Source organism: Anolis carolinensis, unplaced genomic scaffold, assembly GCF_035594765.1.
Source record: "Anolis carolinensis isolate JA03-04 unplaced genomic scaffold, rAnoCar3.1.pri scaffold_7, whole genome shotgun sequence".
In the NCBI taxonomy this organism is placed as follows: domain Eukaryota; kingdom Metazoa; phylum Chordata; class Lepidosauria; order Squamata; family Dactyloidae; genus Anolis; species Anolis carolinensis.
In genome coordinates, this window is record NW_026943818.1 from 37,770,229 (window position 1) to 37,791,932 (window position 21,704).

General features: G+C 41.4%; 1 protein-coding gene across 3 annotated transcripts in view; it reads right to left on the reverse strand.

Annotated features, from left to right (window-relative positions):
- sema6b (semaphorin 6B) overlaps positions 1-21,704 on the reverse strand; it is a 106,953-nt gene that overhangs the window by 16,547 nt on the left and 68,702 nt on the right. For all 3 annotated transcript variants that reach the window (XM_062959217.1, XM_062959219.1, XM_062959218.1), the window contains exons 2-5: positions 10,389-10,521; positions 7,591-7,717; positions 4,063-4,123; positions 3,908-3,970 (exon numbers count right to left, since the gene is read on the reverse strand). In XM_062959217.1, the coding sequence (XP_062815287.1) occupies positions 3,908-3,970; positions 4,063-4,123; positions 7,591-7,717; positions 10,389-10,503 (366 nt within the window). In that variant the 5' untranslated portion in view covers positions 10,504-10,521. The remainder of the gene's footprint in view (positions 1-3,907; positions 3,971-4,062; positions 4,124-7,590; positions 7,718-10,388; positions 10,522-21,704) is intronic.

Here is a 21,704-nt window from a genome sequence, read left to right on the forward strand (position 1 = left end):
ACTGGGTCTTAATATTCCAACACCAATTGATGCTATGCTGTTAGTTCAGATGACCAATGGGTGCTTCAAGTGTTGGCCGTCTCAATGGGTGTCACATGGGCAACATCCTTCCTTATTGTGGGAAATGCCATCATGCTCCCAACCACGGTGCCAACACCCAAGGGCCCCCGGGCTCCGTGTTTTGCGACCGCGGAGTTCCTGGGCGCTCTCCCCTTCCTCGCACCCTCCACGCCTGCTCCAGCGCAGACCTTTGTGTTCCCTATTGTGTGTGTTTTCCTCGCCTCTCTTCCGCGCTCCCATCCGAGCCCTTCTTTCTTGCTCTCTTGTTTCCATGGTTTCGGGAGCAGGATGGAGATGAGCAGGGAGAAAGCAGCCCTTTGAGGAGCGAGCAGGGCTGGGTGGCGGGCGTTGCGTGTGCCGTGTGTGTCTTGGCTTCCCCTCCTCCCCGGTTCTTCGCTGTCTGCCGTTTCGAGAGGCAGCGTTGCGTTGCCAGAGAGCGAGAAAAAAAAGGGCTTGCAAGACGGAATAGGATCCAAGGAGCAGAGGACTACAACTCCCATCGACCCCAAACCCTTTGGTGATGCTGATGGGCCTTGTAGTCTAAGCGGAGACTCCGGTTGGGAACAAGGCTGCTCGTAATAATGCCAGACTCTATTTCCCTTTCCGACACTGAGAAACTACAAATCCCATTGGTTGGGGCGGATGAGAGTTGTAGTTCTTTAGGAGTTCTAGCTTTGGGAAGTAGTTCCAACTTGTAGTTCTTTGGAGTCCTTGGTTGTGGAAGTGCTTCCAAACCCTTTCTAATTTCGCATAGGGATGCCATGGATTTGCCATGCCAATGCCAAAGGGGGCCTCTGAGCATGCACAGAGTGCTTTCTGTTCCCAACACAGATGAAACTACGGAAATGCTTCATTTTCTCATCTTTTGCAAACCGAATCATACTGTGAGTTGCTGTGAGTTTTGCGGCCATGTCCCAGAAGCATTCCCTCCTGACATTTCGCCCACACCTATGGCAGGCATAGTTTTATGTCTTGTCGAAGGCTTTCATGGCCGGAATCACTGGGTTGCTATGAATTTTCCTGGCTGTCTGATCATGTTCTGGGAGTGTTCTGAGGAATGATGTCTGGGCTGGCTTGTAGGCCTTCGTCTGAATGTGCACAGGTTACGCTATCATTGGCATATTGGAATTCTATAGCAGATGTTGTTGTAAAATCCGGATAGTAAATAAAGAACAACATCCAAAAAATGGGGGAACCATAAAGGCCTGCTAACACTTCCCAACAAAGGATTCCCCCAGGCAGGAAGCAGCCAGGCTTTGAAGCTGCAAGGCCATTCAATGCTATGATCCGATTGCAAAATTCACACTTGCCTCCAACAGACAAGAGTTCATTCCACAGGGATATACACCCCACTTGCCTTGTTTCCAACAACCTTGGAGGATGCCTGCCATAGATGTCGACAAAACGTCAGGAGAGAATGCTTCTGGAATATAGTAATACAGCCCGGAAAACTCACAGCAACCCAACACATCTGGTACGGCGGAAATGCTTCATCTTCTCACCTTTTGCAAACCGAATCGTGCTCGTTTCTCCTTTGGCTCACCTGTCTCCGATCCCTAGAGTCCCCCTTTCCTTGCGTTTTTATATCAAATGTGATTTATTAGGAGGCTGGTATAATTGGTTTTGTAATTAATTATTTCCGGTCCGTTGATCGGAAGGGACACATCTCATAATCGGTGCGAAATCCAATTTCCAGATTCCATTAACGCCTCCCCGGCCGAAGAGCCGGGCTTCCCAGGAGGATTCGGAGGCGGGCTCGGGAGGCTCGGGTCTGCAGCTGGGAAATGGAAGGGGATCCGCACACCCTGCAAGCACTTTGGATAATCTTTTTCCGTCTGAGCTGAGACGCGGGGAGGGCGGCCTTGCCCCACCGCATGCCCCCCTGCGATAATCTGGAAGCACGGCGCGGGAAACGGGCTGAAAACACAGCCCTCGTTCACCGTCTCCGTTTTCACATGGCTCCTCGACACAAAGGGGATGGTGATATGAACCCCCGATAGGTATCATGCCCTTGTTGCGACCAAGTCATAACCAAACAGGGACGATTAGCCAATAGGGTGGTGTGATCAATGAAAAAAAAAGTTCCAAAAATCATTACAAAATTAGGGGGTGCCGATGTTTCGTTTCTAAAGTTTTTCTAAAGTTAGTGAAAATTGCATTACTATCACGAGAGTAACGAAATTTTGTAACTCCGCAAGTGGGGAGACTTCAGGGGCTCCTTTTCCCCTCATTTTGACAGCTATTGGGGTGAAATCTGCTACAATGGTAGAACACCTTTTCCACTGTTGGTAAATCAATTTCCAGAATGTTTCACTTATCCACGGATTTTTGGAGAATTATCAAGTATTTTATAAACAACATTTTTAAAAAACTGTTTCTAATTTCGATTCATATCTACGAATCTAATGAATTTGATACGAAATGCGAAAGTAACGATAATTTTGCACACCCCTAATGGGCCCTGATATGTTACGATATTGTTGTGAATGGATAATGATCCCTGATTGGTCATGTCATTGTTGTGCTTGGATAATGATCCCTGATCGGTCATGTCATGGTTGTGATTGGATATTGATCCCTGATATGTCGTGATATTGTTGTGATTGGATAATGATCCCTGATCAGTCATGTCATTGTTGTGATTGGATATTGATCCCTGATACGTCGTGATATTGTTGTGATTGGATAATGATCCCTGATCGGTCATGTCATTGTTGTGATTGGATAATGATCCCTGATACGTCGTGATATTGTTGTGATTGGATAATGATCCCTGATCGGTCATGTCATTGCTGTGATTGGATAATGATCCCTGATCGGTCATGTCATGGTTGTGATTGGATAATGATCCCTGATCGGTCATGTCATGGTGGTGATTGGATAATGATCCCTGATACGTCATGTCATTGTTGTGATTGGATAATGATCCCTGATCGGTCATGTCATGGTTGTGATTGGATAATGATCCCTGATCGGTCATGTCATGGTTGTGATTGGATAATGATCCCTGATCGGTCATGTCATTGTTGTGATTGGATAATGATCCCTGATCGGTCATGTCATTGTTGTGAATGGATATTGATCCCTGATACGTCGTGATATTGTTGTGATTGGATAATGATCCCTGATCAGTCATGTCATTGTTGTGATTGGATAATGATCCCTGATTGGTCATGCCATTGTTGTGATTGGATAATGATCCCTGATCGGTCATGTCATTGTTGTGATTGGATAATGATCCCTGATCAGTCATGTCATTGCTGTGAATGGATATTGATCCCTGATACGTTGTGATATTGTTGTGATTGGATAATGATCCCTGATCAGTCATGTCATTGTTGTGATTGGATAATGATCCCTGATTGGTCATGCCATTGTTGTGATTGGATAATGATCCCTGATCGGTCATGTCATTGTTGTGATTGGATAATGATCCCTGATATGTCGTGATATTGTTGTGATTGGATAATGATCCCTGATCGGTCATGTCATTGTTGTGATTGGATAATGATCCCTGATACGTCGTGATATTGTTGTGATTGGATAATGATCCCTGATCGGTCATGTCATTGTTGTGATTGGATAATGATCCCTGATACGTCGTGATATTGTTGTGATTGGATAATGATCCCTGATCGGTCATGTCATTGTTGCTATTGAATAATGATCCCTGATCGGTCATGCCATTGTTGTGATTGGATAATGATCCCTGATGGGTCATGATATTGTTGTGATTGGATAATGATCCCTGATAGGTCCTGCCATTGTTGCAACAACATCATAACCATATGCAATGTTGTTATTAATATATTATTATATTAATTTATATTTACATATATTAACATACCTCGTGCTTCCCCTTCATCCGACAGATGTTGATATCGTGCTGGTTGGAGGTCCACGTCAGCTTCTGAGGAAAGTTGGGAAAAAACAGAGGAATGTCACAACAAAAAACATTTCTATGTCACAGCCTTGGAAAACTACACATCTTTCCCGACTTACCCGGTGGTATCGCATCTCGCTGGCTGAGGTCGGTTCCAGGCTGATCCGGTACAAGTTATCCCTGAAACAATCGAGAGAAGAGGAATTGAAGAAGAGAGAAACATGAAGAAGGAAGAAAAATAAATAAACCAGGGGTCCTCAAACTTTTTAAGTGGAGGGCCGATTCACAGTCCCTCAGACTTTTGGGGGGCTGGACTAGGATGAAATACTCCAAAATTAGGATTGTTGTTGTTGTGTGCCTTCAAGTCGTTTCACACTTAGGTCAAACCTAAGTCTAAAGTTTAGGACAGAGTCCCTGGAGCGCCTTAGTTTGGGGACCCCTGATCTAGACGATCTCATAAGACCTCCATAAGCAAAGAGACCTCCAAAGACCATCAGAAGATCATAGATAAGGAAATGGGTCCCCAAAGACCACCTCGATGGTCTCATAAGACCATAGGTGAGCAAAGAGACCTCCAAAGACCATCTAGATGGTCTCATAAGACCATAGGTAAGCAGAGAGACCTCCAAAGACCATCTAGATGGGTCTCATAAGACCATAGGTGAGCAAAGAGACCTCCAAAGACCACCTAGATGGTCTCATAAGACCATAGGTAAGGAAAGGGACCCTCAAAGGCCATCTAGATGATCTCACCAGGCCACCAGAAGACCATAGATAAGGAAAGGGACCCTCAAAGACCATCTAAATGGTTTCATAAGACCATAGGTAAGGAAAGGGGTCCCCAAAGGCCATCTTGATGGTCTCATAAGGTCGTAGCTAAGCAAAGAGACCCTGAAAGACCAGGTAGACTTAGGTCAACCCTAAGTCTAAAGTTTAGGACAGGGGCCAGGTCAAGGACCCTAGACGGCCGCATCCAGCCCACAGGCCTTAGTTTGGGGACCCTGGGTTAAATCATCCATCCATCATCTCTCTCCTGTTATCTATCTATCTACCTTCTTCCCTTCCTCCCTACCTATTTATATCTTCTCTCTTACTGAACCGCACCAGTCCTAGTGTGCCCAACCATGGTGATTTTATCTCACATTCCCCTTTTCTCCATCCTTTCATTTCTTTTTCATTCTATTCTTTTTTTCCACTCTTCCTCTGGACTGCAGGTTGCCATGGCGATGCAGCGGGCTCCGAGCGCAGCCGCATGGCCCGCTTACTCCAGATTCAGGCAACACTGGGTCTCCTTTGTGCGCCAGCACCCCTTTGCGCCTCTCTTTCCCCCCTTCAATGCAGTCCGATGCTTCCCTTAAAGCGACAGACGTCCTGCTAGAATGGATACTAGACTGAAACTGGGGGAGGGGTCCTGTACCTTTAAAGGAATTACCGTGGCAAAGGGAGTTCCAAATCCGATGCACCTCCAATTTCGAGGACAATGCGCATATATGCATACCCACAACGGGTTGTGCATCCCATATCCAAAATGCTTGGGACCTGAAGTGTTGGTTATTAGGCCTGTTCAAAGCTTTCGTAATTTGGAGATTTGTACGATTCGTTACTACAAATCTCTGAATTACGAATCAGAACATGATATCCCCTTCCGAAGCATTACGTAACAAAACGTTTCAGAGGGATTAGTAAAGATTTGTTGTTTCGAAGCTTGAGAAGTGTTTGGTTATTAGGCCTGTGCGAAACCTTCGTAATTTGGAGATTCGTACAATTCGTTACTATAAATCTCCGAATTACGAATCAGAACACGATATCCCCTTCCGAAGCATTACGTAACAAAACGTTTCGGACTGATTAGTAAAGATTTGTTGTTTCGAAGCTTGAGAAGTGTTTGGTTATTAGGACCGTGCAAAGGTTTCGTAATTCGGAGATTCGTACAATTCGTTAATACAAATCTCCGAATTACGAATCGGAACAGAATATACCATCCCGAATCATTACGTAACAAAACGTTTTGGAGGGATTAGTAAAGATTTGTTTGATTTGTTTCAAGCTGTAGTTTCCCTCAATTTAACATACTCCGTAATTGTCTGGGGCGAAAGGGACCTGATGTGACTGAACACCATGTTGCTGTTTTTTTTCCTTGTCAGCCAATCACAGTTTTTGGCAAAGCTGGCCTCTTTGGATTTGTAAACACTTTTTAAAAATTCCTCAAAAATAAGTAGAGGTCCGAAACTTTCCAAAACTTGGCAGGGACACAGTCGTAAAAGTTGCCTACAAGTGTGCCAAGTTTCATCCTCACAGCCATAAACATGACGTTGGAATGAGTTTCGGAATTTTCCTCATCGCCGCTGACAGAACAAGCTACCATATATACTCGAGTATAAGCCGACCCGAATATAAGCTGAGGCACCTAATTTTACCACAAAAAACTGGGGAAACTTATTGAGTATAAGCCGAGGGTGGGAAATCCAGCCGCTACGGGTAAATTTCAAAATAAAAATAAATCCCAATAAAATTTCATTAATCGAGGCATCATTAGTTTAAATGTTTTTTTAAATATTTACCGTATTTCAAAGAGAAACTAGCTCTATAAGTGGAAAAGTAGGGGCAACAAAAACAACATGGTATCAACAATAACCTAATAATAATAATAATAATAATAATAATAATAATAATAATAATAATAAAAACTTCATTTGGATCCCACCCTATCTCCCCATGGGGACTCAGGCCAGCTTCCAACATGGTAACAGGCAAACATTCAATGCCTATATAAACAATACAGAGCTAGATATAGATCTATAATTATAGATACTAATTTCACATATGCATTTCCCCCCTGAAACGTTTGCAAATCCCTCTGTGTGTGTGTGCATTTCCCTCCTGCAATATTTACAAGCCCTAAATATCTATATTTATATCTATTTATCTAGACATCTTTCTATATATAGATCATTATATCTGTATAGGATTTGCAAAGACTGGCAAACATGTGAGATGAAAATTCATATATAAAAATAATGTACTCATATAGATACAGATATACAGTAAATGGAAATCTCTAGATATCTATATGTATATATATGATTTGCAAAGGGGGAAATTCATATATAAAATTAATGTATTCATACAGATACAGATATACAGGTACATGGAAATCTCTAGATATCTATATGTATATAGGATTTACAAACATATGAGGGGAAAATTCATATATAAAATAAATGTATATAGATACAAATATTTAGGTACATAGGGATTGCAAAGGCTTGCAGGAGGTAAATGCCTATATATCTGTAGCACAGATTAACAAATGTATCAGGGGAAACTGCTTTTATAAGATTAATGGATATATATACATTATTCTTCCGGACTTGCAAGGGCTTCTTTCCCTTTTCAAAACATTCCCTTGGTTAAGAGCGAGGGAGGCTTTGGAAAATAAAACACACTGATAAGGGAGGGTAAGAGATAAATATATCATATATTGCAAGGCTTGACCTTGACCCTATTATAAGCCGAGGGAGGCTTTTTCAGCTGATAAAAAGAGCTGAAAAACTCGAGTATATACGGCATTTTGGATGCCTAAATCAAGGATTCTGATGCTGTTCAGGGCAAACAAGGGACGGGGAGCAATCGTGCCTCGCGATTACCTTTCTCCGACGAACAAGGTCCTGTTGACGATCAGCATGCGCTGGATGTTGAGGCGCTCAGCTCCTCCATCTTGGCTGGAGAAACGTCCCATGCCGTTCCCCACAAAGACCGAGTATTGCTTCACATCTGCAACGATAAGAACAGATATAAGCGAGTTGGAGTGACTTCAAAGAAGACCATGGAGAATGCAAGAGAAAAGATCGAAGGATCTGGGCATTAGAGGTGTGCATGGTTATCGTAAGTCATATCAAATTTGTACTTACGAGGCGAATTCCGGGAAATGTAGTTTGGGAAGGCGAGGAGCGCTATGCTAGAGAATTCTAAAGGCCCTGCCCTAAACTACATTTGCCAGAATTCTGCTCAGCATCAGAAAAAGGCTGCCTTTCTTTTGCAAATCAGGAGGAGAGGGAAGCACCAGGGAGAAAGACTGAGAAAGCACAGCATTATAGGAATTGTAGTTTGGGAAGGCGAGGAGCTGGACTTTAGAGGTGTGCATGGTTATTGTAAGTCGTCGTAAGTCATATCAAATTCGTATGTACGAGGCAATATCCGACGCGTGGGCCGAAAACATAAGCATCGGAACTCACCCAATCCTTTTCGTAACCCTTGGAAGCCTCAAAAACATTTTTCGTTTGCATTTTGTAAAACTCGGAAACTTCCCAAAGTCAGTTTCGTGCTCAGCGCAAGGAAACAAAACAAAGCCAAAAAGTCTGCCTTTCCTCTTTAAGGGAGGGAAGCATAAAGGAGAAATCAGAGTTCACTGGGAGAGAGACCGAGAAAGCACAGAATTCTGGGAAATGTAGTTTGGGTAGGCAAGGAGCTGGACATTAGAGGTGTGCATGGTTATTGTCAGTTTGTTGTAAGTTGTATCAAATTCGTACTTACAAGGCGATATCCGACATGTGAAACAAAACAAAGCCAAAAAGGCTGCTTTTCCTTTGTAAATTAGGAGGAGAGGGAAGCATAAGGGAGAAAGCAGAGTTAACTGGGAGACCGAGAAAACACAGAATTCTGGGAAATGTAGTTTGGGAAGGTGAGGAGCTGGATATTGGAGGTGTGTATGGGTATCGTCAGTCGTCGTAAGTAGTATCAAATTTGTACTTACAAGGCGATATCCGACATGTGAAACAAAACAAAGCCAAAAAGGCTGCTTTTCCTTTGTAAATTAGGAGGAGAGGGAAGCATAAGGGAGAAAGCAGAGTTAACTGGGAGACCGAGAAAACACAGAATTCTGGGAAATGTAGTTTGGGAAGGTGAGGAGCTGGATATTGGAGGTGTGTATGGGTATCGTCAGTCGTCGTAAGTAGTATCAAATTCGTACTTACAAGGCGATATCCGACATGTGAAACAAAACAAAGCCAAAAAGGCTGCTTTTCCTTTGTAAATTAGGAGGAGAGGGAAGCATAAGGGAGAAAGCAGAGTTAACTGGGAGACCGAGAAAACACAGAATTCTGGGAAATGTAGTTTGGGAAGGTGAGGAGCTGGATATTGGAGGTGTGTATGGGTATCGTCAGTCGTCGTAAGTAGTATCAAATTTGTACTTACAAGGCGATATCCGACATGTGAAACAAAACAAAGCCAAAAAGGCTGCTTTTCCTTTGTAAATTAGGAGGAGAGGGAGCATCAGGAAGAAAGCAGAGTTCACTGGGAGAGAGACTGAGAAAGCACAGCATTCTGGGAAATGTAGTTTGGGAAGGCGAGAAGCTGGACATTAGAGGTGTGCATGGTTATCATAAGTCGTTGTAAGTCATATCAAATTCGTACTTACAAGGCGATATCCAACGCATGAAACAAAACAAAGCCAAAAAGGCTGCCTTTCCTCTTTAAATTAGGAGGAGAGGGAAGCATCAGGGAGAAAGCAGAGTTTGCTGGGAGAGAGACTGGCAAAGCACAGCATTCTGGGAAATGTAGTTTGGGAAGGCGAGGAGCTGGATATTAGAGGTGTGCATGGTTATCGTAAGTCGTTGTAAGTCATATCAAATTCGTACTTACAAGGCGATATCCGATGCGTGAAACAAAACAAAGCCAAAAAGGCTGCCTTTCTTTTTTAAATTAGGAGGAGAGGGAAGCATCAGGGAGAAAGCAGAGTTCGCTGGGAGAGAAAATGAGAAAGCACAGAATTCTGGGAAATGTAGTTTGGGAATGCTGAGACTCCATTAATTCCAGGCAGTCAAGCAGCCTTTTTGGCTGAACGTCTTTGCTTCCTTACACTGAATAGGAAACTGACTTTGGGAGCTTTCTGAGATTTGCAAAACTAAAATGAGAAAGTATGGGGTCAGTTTCAATTCTAAAATATTTGGTATGGGCCATCCAAATGTTTTGGATACAGGGTTGGGAGGGATCGATTTTGTCATATGGGAGTTGTAGTTGCTGGGATTTATAGTTCACCTACAATCAAAGAGCATCCTGGACTCCACCAACGATGGAATTGAACCAAACTTGGCACATAAAACTCCCATCACCAACAGAACATACTGGAAAGGTTTGGTGGGCACTGACCTTGAGTTTGGGTGTTATAGTTCACCTACATCCAGACTCCAAACAACAATGGATCTGGACCAAACTTGGCACGGATACTCAATGTGAACACTGGACTAGTTTGGGGAATATAGACCTTGGCATTTGGGAGTTGTAGTTGCTGGGATTTATAGTACGCACAATCAAAGAGCAACTTGAACCCCACCAGTGATAGAATTGGGCCAAACAGGTCTTTGGAGACCCCTGATGGTCTTTGGAGACCCCTGACACCCCCAGGTTGAGAAAAGATGTAGTAGACACTTCCGATGGTCCCACTTACATTCGTCGAGGGCCACGCTGATGGGGCCGGGTTCTTCGGGGAAGAGCGCGTGGACGGGGACCTCCAGCAGCAGAAGCAAGACGGGGGTCAGGCAAGCGGGGTTCATGGTCTTCATGTGGGGCACCCGTCAGACCTGAGAGGATTCAAGGGGAGAGAGGAAGGTGAGGCTATAGGTCCAAAACATACTACATTATATATTATCATAACACTCGGAATGTGGAGATTTGTATTACTCGTAAATACAACTCTCCAAGTTACGGATCGGAGTGGGATCCCCTTCTTTCAGCTTCAAAGTCTGGCTGATTACCCCCTGGGGGAATCTTTTGTTGGGAGGTGTTAGCTGGCCCTGGTTGTTTCCTGTCTGGATTTCCCCTGTTTTCAGAGTGTTGTTCAGAATGATCCCTCGGGAGCCATTGTGGCTGAGGGGGTTGCTATGACACGAAGGGGGTGGGGCCCAAAGGGGGCGGGACCTACCCTTCTGACTGGCAGCCAGGGGGAAAACGGCTCTTCCTCATCCTCTGTAATTTGGACTTTCATTTTTCTAGGTTTTTCTGATTGAAAGACATAGATTGGATGACTATGTCTTTTGTGGCCAAATTTGGTGTGATTTGGTTCAGTGGTTTTGTTGTTTACTCCATGGAGAAAACACACATTACATTTATATATATATATAGCTTTGCCCGGCCACACATTGCTGTGGCTTATGGGAATCCTTTGTTGGCCAGGTAGAATAGCAGTGAATAGCCTTGCAGTCTCAACGTCTGGCTGTTTTTTGGAGTAGCTGAAGCTTTTTAATAATAATAATAATAAACTTTATTTTTATATCCCACCCCATCTCGGGGTGGCTCACAACAGGGACAGACCCAACAATGACACAACATATTTGACAAAAACTAAAACATTCCAATGATACACAAAATAAAATAATGGACAATACATTAAAATCCAAGCAGATAAAATCAGAGTAACTAAAAGCAAACCAGCAGGGTTGTTGTATGAACACAGAGGCATGGAGGAGGGGTTGTGCTGCCAAGTTTATTGTTTCTGGGATGTGTAGTTTTGTTGTTTTGTCCTAGGCCGAAATTTCATTACCCTTTTATATATATAGATATGTGTGTGTGTGTAAAAAGCTTTTAAAAATTCCTAAAAATTACTGGATGAACAAATTTTTCTGAAACTTTGCAGGCTCAGTGCCCTCCTTAGGTAGTCTCATTGTGCGGAAATCCAAGGGGATACCTCTTTGTAGTTTTTTAATAAAATATATTATTTAAAAATTCCTCAAAAATCAGCGGATGACACAGACATTCTGAAACTTGGCAGGCTTGAAGGTGTCAAGCGTGCCTGCAAATGGGCCAAGTTTCATCCCGATAGCCATAGAAATGACAAGAGAAACTGGCCTCAAAATCTTCCCCATTGCCACGAAATGTTTGTAATCCAAGATTCGGATTATGAAAGGAATCGGCACCCGCTCCAAATTGTCACAAAACAAAACGCGGGCCATCCAAACCCCCAAAACGAATTACTCATTGGATTTCCGCTGCTTTGCACATCTCTACATAACACATACATGGGCCTTCCAGTTGGCCGTCGATCTATAGTAAGTTGCTACTAGTAACTCCATGGTTTTCACATCCACGGGGCTTTGAGTTGCCTGCACACCTACAGCGATGTGATGGCTTTTCCAGTTGCCCATCGATCTATAATAAGTTACTATTAGTATAGTATACTATAATATTAGTATAGTAATAGTAATATTACTATAGTAAGTTACTATTAGTAACCCCACTATTTTCACATTCACAGGCCTTCGAGTTGCCTGCACACCTACGGCGATGTGATGGTTTTTCCAGTTGCCCGTCAATCTATAGTAAGTTACTAGCTGTGCCCAGCCACGCGTTGCTGTGGCAAAGTATGGTGTTATGGGAAATAAAGTATTGAGGAATCGGTGATAGTTAAGGAAAAGGGTAAAGGTTTCCCCCTGACATTAAGTCCAGTCGTGTCTGACTCTGGGGGTTGGTGCTCATCTCCATTTCTAAGCCGAAGAGCCGGCGTTGTCCATAGACACCTCCAAGGTCATGTGGCCAGCATGACTGCATGGAGCACCGTTACCTTCCCGCCAGGGCGGTACCTATTGATCTACTCATATTTGCATGTTTTCGAACTGCTAGGTTGGCAGGAGCTGGGGCTAACAGTGGGGGCTCTCTCCGCTCCCCCAATTCAAACCTGCGACCTTTCGGTCCAGAAGTTCAGCAGGTTAACACTTTAACACGGTGCGCCATCAGGGGATATTATTTCCTAAAGGTTGTGAATGTACAATATTTTTGATTTTTTTTTGTCTGTGTTAGCTGGCCCTGATTATTTCCTTTGTGGAATTTCCAATTTCCCTGCTTTCAGAGTGTTGCTCTTTATTTACTGTCCTGGTTTTAGAGATTATATTGTTCTGTATTATTCTATCAAAGTAATTATTTCATATTAAAGTAGAATCTCACGTATCCAACATTCGCTTATGCAATGTTCTGGATTATCCAACGCAGTGTGCCATTTAGTAATCAATGGTTGTAGTCAGTGTTTTAAATTCACTGTGATATTTTGGTGGTAAATTTGTAAATACAGTAATTACTACATAGCATTACTGCGCATGGAACTACTTTTTCTGTCAAATTTGTTGTATAACATGATGTTTTGGTGCTTAATTTGTATAATGATTACCTAATTTGATGTTTAATCAGCTTTTCCTGAATCCCTTCTTATTATCCAACATATTCACTTATCCAACGTTCTGCCGGCCTGTTTATGTTGGATAAGTGAGACTCTACTGTATATTGATAATCTGATATTATCTGCTTAGAACTGGATTATATGAGGCCCCTTCTTCACAGCTGTATAAAATGCACACTGAAGTGGATTATATAGATAATATATAAGCAAATAATATAAGATTATAAATGGGTTATATAGCTGTGTGGAAGGGCCTTGAGTCTACACTGCCATATAAGCCAGTGCAAATTAGATAATCTGAGGAAGAGGCCTAAGTGAGGCCTAACACTCTCTGTCCCCTGGGCTGAGTGGGTTTCTAGGAGACCAAGTGGGCGGAGCTTAACCTTCAAACTGGCAGCAATTGGATAAAAACAATTATTCCTCTCCCTCTAATTAGGACTTTATTTTTCTTTTCTTTTTGTTGTATCAACCTAGAGGCGTGGATGATGGGTTGTGTTGTCAAATTTCGAGGTTGGGGGGCCTGTAGTTTTGTTGTTTTGTAGGTCGCCAGGATTCCATCACTCTTCGATATATATAGACTATTAGTATAGTATACTATAATATTAGTATAGTAATAGTAATATTCCTATAGTAAGTTACTATTAGTAACCCCACGATTTTCACATTTACAGGCCTTCGAGTTGCCTGCACACCTATGGCGATTTGATGGCTTTTCCAGTTGCCTGTCAATCTATAGAAAGTTACTATTAGTAACTCCATGATTTTCACATCCATGGGCCTTCAAGTTGCCTGCACACCTACGGCGATGTGGTGGCTTTTTCAGTTGCCCGTCGATCTATAATAAGTTACTATTAGTATAGTATACTATACTATTAGTATAGTAATAGTAATATTACTATGGTAAGTTTCTATTAGTAACCCCATGATTTTCACTATTCCTCCAAAATAGTGCCCACAGCATTCGGGGTGTCTTGCCGGTCTCCCATCCAAATAGTCACCAGGGCTGACCCTGCTTAGCTTTCACGATCAGACAAGATCTTGTGACTTCCTACCCGAGACAGTGTAGGCATTGTATTAAGCCGCCGTATAAGCCATATTAAGTCCTTTCCTAAATTAAGCCACTGTGTGTTGATCTACTGCCTAATCCGAACGCAGCCGGCGTATAATCCGCATGGCGTCACGGCATAAATCATATTAAACCACCGCACACTTGTATTAAGTCCCCGGATAAGTACAATTAAGTCATTGAAGCTCGCATGGCATACGGGTGTGAGTGCGGGATTACGGCTCTAGAGACTTGGGTTCGAATCCCAACTTGGCGTTCACGTCCTCCATAAAACAACGTGAAGGTGCACAACAACTACATAACCAACCCATAATAGTATCAATACGACACCACTGTCTTGCACAAACTGCACTCATTATTACAGGCGATCTGAACACTGTATACCGTATATACTCGAGTATAAGCCGACCCGAATATAAGCCGAGGCACCTAATTTTACCACAAAAAACTGGGATAACTTATTGACTCGAATATAAGCCATGGGTGGGAAATGCAACAGCTATGGGCCAATTTCAAAATAAATATAGATCCCAATAAAATTTCATTAATCGAGGCATCAGTAGGTCAAATGTTTTTGAATATTTACCGTATTTCAAAGAAAAGCAATAAACTAGCTCTATAAGTGGAAAAGTAGGGGCAACAAAAACAATATGGTACCAACAATAACATAATAATAATAATAATAATAATAATAATAATAATAATAATAATAATAATAATAATAATAATCACACAGTCCTAGACACTTGGGAGGTGTTCGACTTGTGATTTTGTGGGGCAAAATGCAGCATGTCTATCTTGTTTGCTGTGTCATGCAATAAAATAATAATAATAATAATAACAACAACTTCATTTGGATCCCACCCTATCTCCCCATGGGGACTCAGGCCGGCTTCCAACATAGTAACAGGCAAATATTCAATGCTTATATAAACAATGCAGAGCTAGATATAGATCTATAATTATAGATACTAATTTCACAAATGCTGAAACGTTTCAAATCCCCCTGTTTGTGTGTGCATTTCCCCTACAATATTTGCAAGCCATATATATATATATATATATACACACACACACATATCTATCTAGACATGTCTATATATATATTTGTGTGTTCATTTTCCCCTGTAATATTTGCAAGCCCTATATATATATATATATATATATATATATATATATATATATATATATTCATATCTATCTAGACATGTCCATATATATTTGTGTTCATTTCCCCCTGTAATATTTTCAAGCTCTCTCTCTCTCTCTCTCTCTCTCTCTCTCTCTCTCTCTCTCTCTCTATATATATATATATATATATATATATATATATATATTTGTGTGTTCATTTCCCCCTGTAATGTTTGCAAGCCCTATATATAGGCAGGTAAGAATATATTCATATCTATCCAGACATATCTCTTTATATAGATAATTATATCTATATAGAATTTACAGAGACTTGCAAACATATGAGGGTAAATTCATATATAAAAATAATGTATATGTATGGCTACAGATACACAGGTACATGGATCTATATGTATAAAGGATTTGCAAACACCTGAAAACATATGAGGGGAAATTCATATATAAAATTAATGTATATAGATATATACACATATACATAGAGATGGCAAAAGCTTGCAAGGGGTTAATGCCTACATATCTGTAGGAGAGATTAACAAATATTTCAGGGGAAAATGCTTTGGTAAGATGAATGAATATATATTTTTCTTCTTCCTGACTTGCAAGGGTGTCTTTTCCTTTTCAAAACATTCCCTTGCTTAAGAAGGAGGGAGGCTTTGCAAAAGAAAACACACTGATAAGGGAGGAGAAGAGAGAAATAGATCACTTATTGCAAGCAATAGCCTTCGAGTATATACGGTAAGTAACGTATTTTTGACCCCTCTTTCGCTCTCGTGCGTCACTGGATAAATCTGGATGGGCTTTCCTTTCTGGGAGTTGTAGTTCACCCACAACGAGAGAAACTGTGACCTCCATTGATGATGGACTTGGACCAAACTTGGCACACAGAACCCCCATGACCAACAAAAATACTTTGGAGGGATTTATAGGAGTTGTAGGTACTGGGATGTATAGTTCACCTACTCATCTCCATTTCTAAGCCAAAGAACCGGAATTGTCCATAGACACCTCCAAGGTCATGACTGCATGGAGTGCCGTTACCTTCCCGCCGGAGCAGTACCTATTGCTCTATTCACGTTGGCACGTTTCTGAACGGCTAGGTTGGCCGAAGCTGGGGCTAACAGCGAGAGCTCACCCTGCTCTCCGGATTCGAACCGCCGTCCTTTCAGCCAGCAGGTTCAGCAGCTCAGCGGTTTAACCCGCTAGCAAATAAATAAGTGTTTAAATAAATAATTAATTAAAATAAATAAATAAATAGATAATTTATTAATATATTAATTAATTTAGTAAATAAATAAATATTTTAGAGCCGGCACACATAGCGAAGCGATTTGAATCCAATCCTTGTGTGCGGTAAATGAAATGTAGAGTCGGAAGGGGAACCTAGAGGCCATCCAGTCCAACCCCATCCGGCCATTTGGGAAGACACCATCCAAGCCCTCCTGACAGATGGCCATCCAGGCTCTGCTTAGTGTTATTATTATGATTATTATTATGTTGTTGTTATTGCTGTTGTTATTGTTGTTGTTATTATTATTAAGTCTATACGATCCTAGACTTGGAAAGGATCCCTATGGCCATCTAGTCCAATCTAATTCTGCCAGACAGGGAGATACAACTCAAGCCTTTTCAACAGATAGACATCCTGCCCCTGCTTATATTATTATTATTATTATTATTATTATTATTATTATTATTATTATTATTATTACTTTAGGATGCTAGAAGACACTATCCAAGCCTCTGCGACCAAAGCAGAACAGACTTTCCCTTGAACTGGACATTATATTCATGTGGATGCAACCGAGCATCGCATTGGCTTTTCTTGCTGCTGCATCACAACATTGGCTTACGTTCAGCTTATTATTACTATTATTATTCCAGGGGAGGTCTCACCAAAGCAGAAAAGATGACGTCTTTTGATCTGGACACTAGACCCCTATGGATGCAACTAAGGATCGCATTGGCTTTTTTCGCTGCTGCATCACACGGTTGGCTCACGTTCAGTTTATTATTATTACAACAACAACAATAATAATGTTACTATTATTAATAATATTACAGGGGACGTCTCACCGAAGCAGAAAAGATGACATCCCTTGATCTGGACACTAGAACCCTATGGATGCAACTAAGGATCGCATTGGCTTTTTTCGCTGCTGCATCACAACATTGGCTCACGTTCAGCTTATTATTATTATTATTCCAGGAGACGTCTCACTAAAGCAGAAAAGATGACGTCCCTTGATCTGGATATTAGACCCCTATGGATGTAACCAAGGATCGCATTGACTTTTTTCGCTGCTGCATCACAACATTGGCTGATGTTTAGCTTATTATTATTATTATTATTCCAGGGGAGGTTTCACCAAAGCAGAAAAGATGACGTCCCTTGATCTGGACACTAGACCCCTATGGATGCAAATACGGATCGCACTGGGGTTTTTTTGCTGCTGCATCACGCCGTTGGCTCACGTTCAGCTTATTATTATTACAACAACAACAATAATAATGATGTTACTATTATTAATAATATTCCAGGGGACGTCTCACCAAAGCAGAAAAGATGACGTCTTTTGATCTGGACACTAGACCCCTATAGATGCAACAAAGGATCGCATTGGCTTTTTTCGCTGCTGCATCACAACATTGGCTCACGTTCAGCTTATTATTACTATTATTATTCCAGGGGAGGTCTCACCAAAGCAGAAAAGATGGCATCCCTTGATCTGGACATTAGACCCCTATGGATGTAACCAAGGATCGCATTGGCTTTTTTTGCTGCTGCATCACAACATTGGCTCATGTTCAGCTTATTATTACTATTATTATTCCAGGGGAGGTCTCACCAAAGCAGAAAAGATGACGTCCCTTGATCTGGACACTAGACCCCTATGGATGCAACTAAGGATGGTATTGGCTTTTTTCGCTGCTGCATCACACCTTTGGCTCACGTTCAGCTTATTATGGCTCTGCCATCCGTAATAAAGGAAAAGGGAGGAAGGTGGCAAGGAGAGAAAGACGCTCATTTCCAAACCAGACGCCTTGGTAGGCTTTGTCCTCGCGCTCTCTTCCCTTTTGCCAGCTGTCGGCACCATCATCGCCGCAGAGACGGATAGCTTTGCCAAGGCAAAACGACATTTCGGCATTCTTTCGGGGGAAACGAGGTATTTTTTGCCCATATGGATCAACTTTGGGAACGTGGGAGTCATGCTTAGGATAGAATCCATTCCGGGAGGGCAACGAATCCATGCCGGTTGGCCTGAAGGTCCAATCAATGCGGTTTGACCCTAATCAGCACTACGCATCAAACATACACAATGGGGAGCAAGATAAAACTTTTGGCCCCGCCCCTTTTGGCCTTTGGCTCCACCCACTTTTGCAAAAAAGCCTGGGAAGTTACTTGGCCGTAGGGTTATTTGTATTGCAATGAACCCGCCTTTCAAAGTTATCCATAATCACCAGACATTGGTGGGAAAGCAAAACAATCCGCTCCACGTTCCACTCCGGGTTTTGAATGGGAGCTCTCCAAGGTCCTGAAATGTGAGCTGAAAGGGATCCGGCACCTTGGAGAGCAGCTCCAAAGCCGGCCCAAACCCGGAGCGGATTCCTTGCTTCTCCGACATGGGTTCAAACAAAAGCTGCTGTATCTCGGCCCTTTTGGGGGGGCATCGACATGGATCAGGGATTTATTTATTTATTGATATCCCACTTTATCTGTCCACACGAATACCCAAAGCGGCTCACACTCAAAAACATGACAACTTTAAATATACAAATACACAATAATAAAACATTATTTATATTATTAGTACTACAGTAGAGTCTCACTTATCCAAGCCTCGCTTATCCAAGTTTCTGGATTAACCAACGCATTTTTGTAGTCAATGTTTTCAATATACAGTAGAGTCTCACTAATCCAAGCCTCGCTTATCCAAGTCTCTGGATAATCCAAGCCATTTTTGTAGTCAATGTTTCCAATATATCGTGATATTTTGGTGCTAAATTCATAAATACAGTAATTACAACATAACATTACTGCGTACTGAACTCCTTTTTCTGTCAAATTTGTTGTATAACATGATGTTTTGGTGCTTAATTTGTAAAATCATAACCTAATTTGATGTTTAATAGGCTTTTCCTTGATCAGTCCTTATAATCCAAGATATTCGCTTATCCAAGCTTTTGCCGGCCCGTTTAGCTTGGATTAGTGAGACTCTACTGTATCATGATATTTTGGTGCTAAGTTTGTAAATACAGTAATTACAACATAACATTACTGCGTATTGAACTGCTTTTTCTGTCAAATTTGTTGTAAAACATGATGTTTTGGTGCTTAATTTGTAAAATCATAACTTAATTTGATGTTTAATAGGCTTTTCCTTAATCCCTCCTTATTATCCAAGATATTCACTTATCCAAGCTTCTGCCGGCCCGTTTAGCTTGGATTAGTGAGACTCTACTGTATTAATATTGACACATAGACTATTGTTATTATTATTATTGACACAAAGTCACAGTTTGACACAGCAAATGAGATATATTTGCTGGATTTTGTATCACAAAATCACGTCAAACACTTCCCAAGTGTTTAGGACTGCATAATGAATTATTATTATTATTATTGACACAAAGACACAGTAAGACACAGCAAACGAGCTATATTTGCTGGATTTCGTATCACAAATTTGCTGGATTTGCTGGATTTCACAATTTGCTGGATTTCGTATCACAAAATCACAAGTCGAACACTTCCCAAGTGTCTAGGACTGTATGATGTAACTTAGGACTGTGTGATTACTATTATTATTATTAGTATTAGTATTGACACATAGACATTATTATTATTATTATTATTATTATTATTGACACAAAGACATAGTATAACACAGCAAACGAGATCTATATGCTGGATTTCGTATCACAAAATCACAAGTCGAACACTTCCCAAGTGTTTAGGACTATGTAATGTATTATTATTATTATTATTATTATTATTATTATTATTGATACAAAGACATAGTATGACACAGCAAACGAGATATATTTGCTGGATTTCGTATCACAAAATCACAAGTTGAACACTTCCCAAGTGTTTAGGACTGTGTGATGAATTATTATTATTATGATGATTATTATTAATACAAAAATCGATACATAGCTGGGTCTTCTCCTTATCAGCTTTTCCTTCAATTTGGTCAAGGAACCTTCCATGCAATATTTTGTTGTGCCAGCTGTCAGCTCTAGTTTGTAGTGCGGTTTTCTTGTACTGATTCTGCTCTAGTTTGTAGTGCGGTTTTCTTGTACTGGTTTTTTGTCTGCTGTGCTTTGAGGAGTTTCTGATTTTTGACTTCAATCAAAGCAGGTTCTTCACTTTGCTTGACATATCCTGCCAGGGCATGTTCTTCTTCATTGACTGCTTGTTTTACTTGTAAGAGTCCTCTGCCCCCTGATCTTCAAGGCAGATATAGTTTTTTATTATTATTATTATTATTATTATTATTATTATTATTATTATTATTATTATTATTAGTGGGTCCAATTATTGAATGCCGGATCTCTTAATGAAAATATAGGATAGGGCAAAGGACATAAGAGGCCACGAAGATCAATGCACAAGGTATTGTATTAGTGAGGTCTATCTGGATAGTTAACTATCAAGCAGCTAGAAACAAAGTTTCTAGGTGCCGGTTAATTGAGAGTTGGGTTAATTATGATCCGTCCTGAGGATCAAGGAGATACGAGCCATTGCCCTTGCGCAAGGCGCAAGGGCAGTCCATCTTTTTCCAAAGGAAATACAATTAAAAGCCTCTGGAGGGATCGGCTAAGAGCCGCCCGGGGAGGAGATAGCCAGCTTTTAATTAGCGCAATTAAATCGTTAATGGCTCTTCGGGAAGAGCGGGAAAGCTTTCCAGACAACTCCACGGGGAGAAGATCCCGAAAGTGCATAGGCGCATGTGTGAATGTCACAATCGCAATAGCGCAACTACGACATTACCATGCAATAAGGATGCAATAGTGCAATTGGACAATAGCCCAATAACGCAGTAACAATGCAATCGGATGAAACAAATGCAATAGCACAACGATGGAGTAAAACAATAAGAATGCCATAGTGCAATGCCACAATGCCGTAACAACGCAATAGTGCAATATAAATGCAATTGTGCGTTTGTGAAACAACAATGCAATACTGCAATAACAGACTAACAATGTAATCGGGAGAAAGAACGCAATAGCAAAATTATGCAATAACACAATAAGAGCGAGATAGTGCAATATCACAACCCCGTATAGCCCAATAACGCAGTAACAATGCAATCGGGGGAAACGAATGCAATAGCACAACAATGGAGTAAAACAATCAGAATGCCATAGTGTGA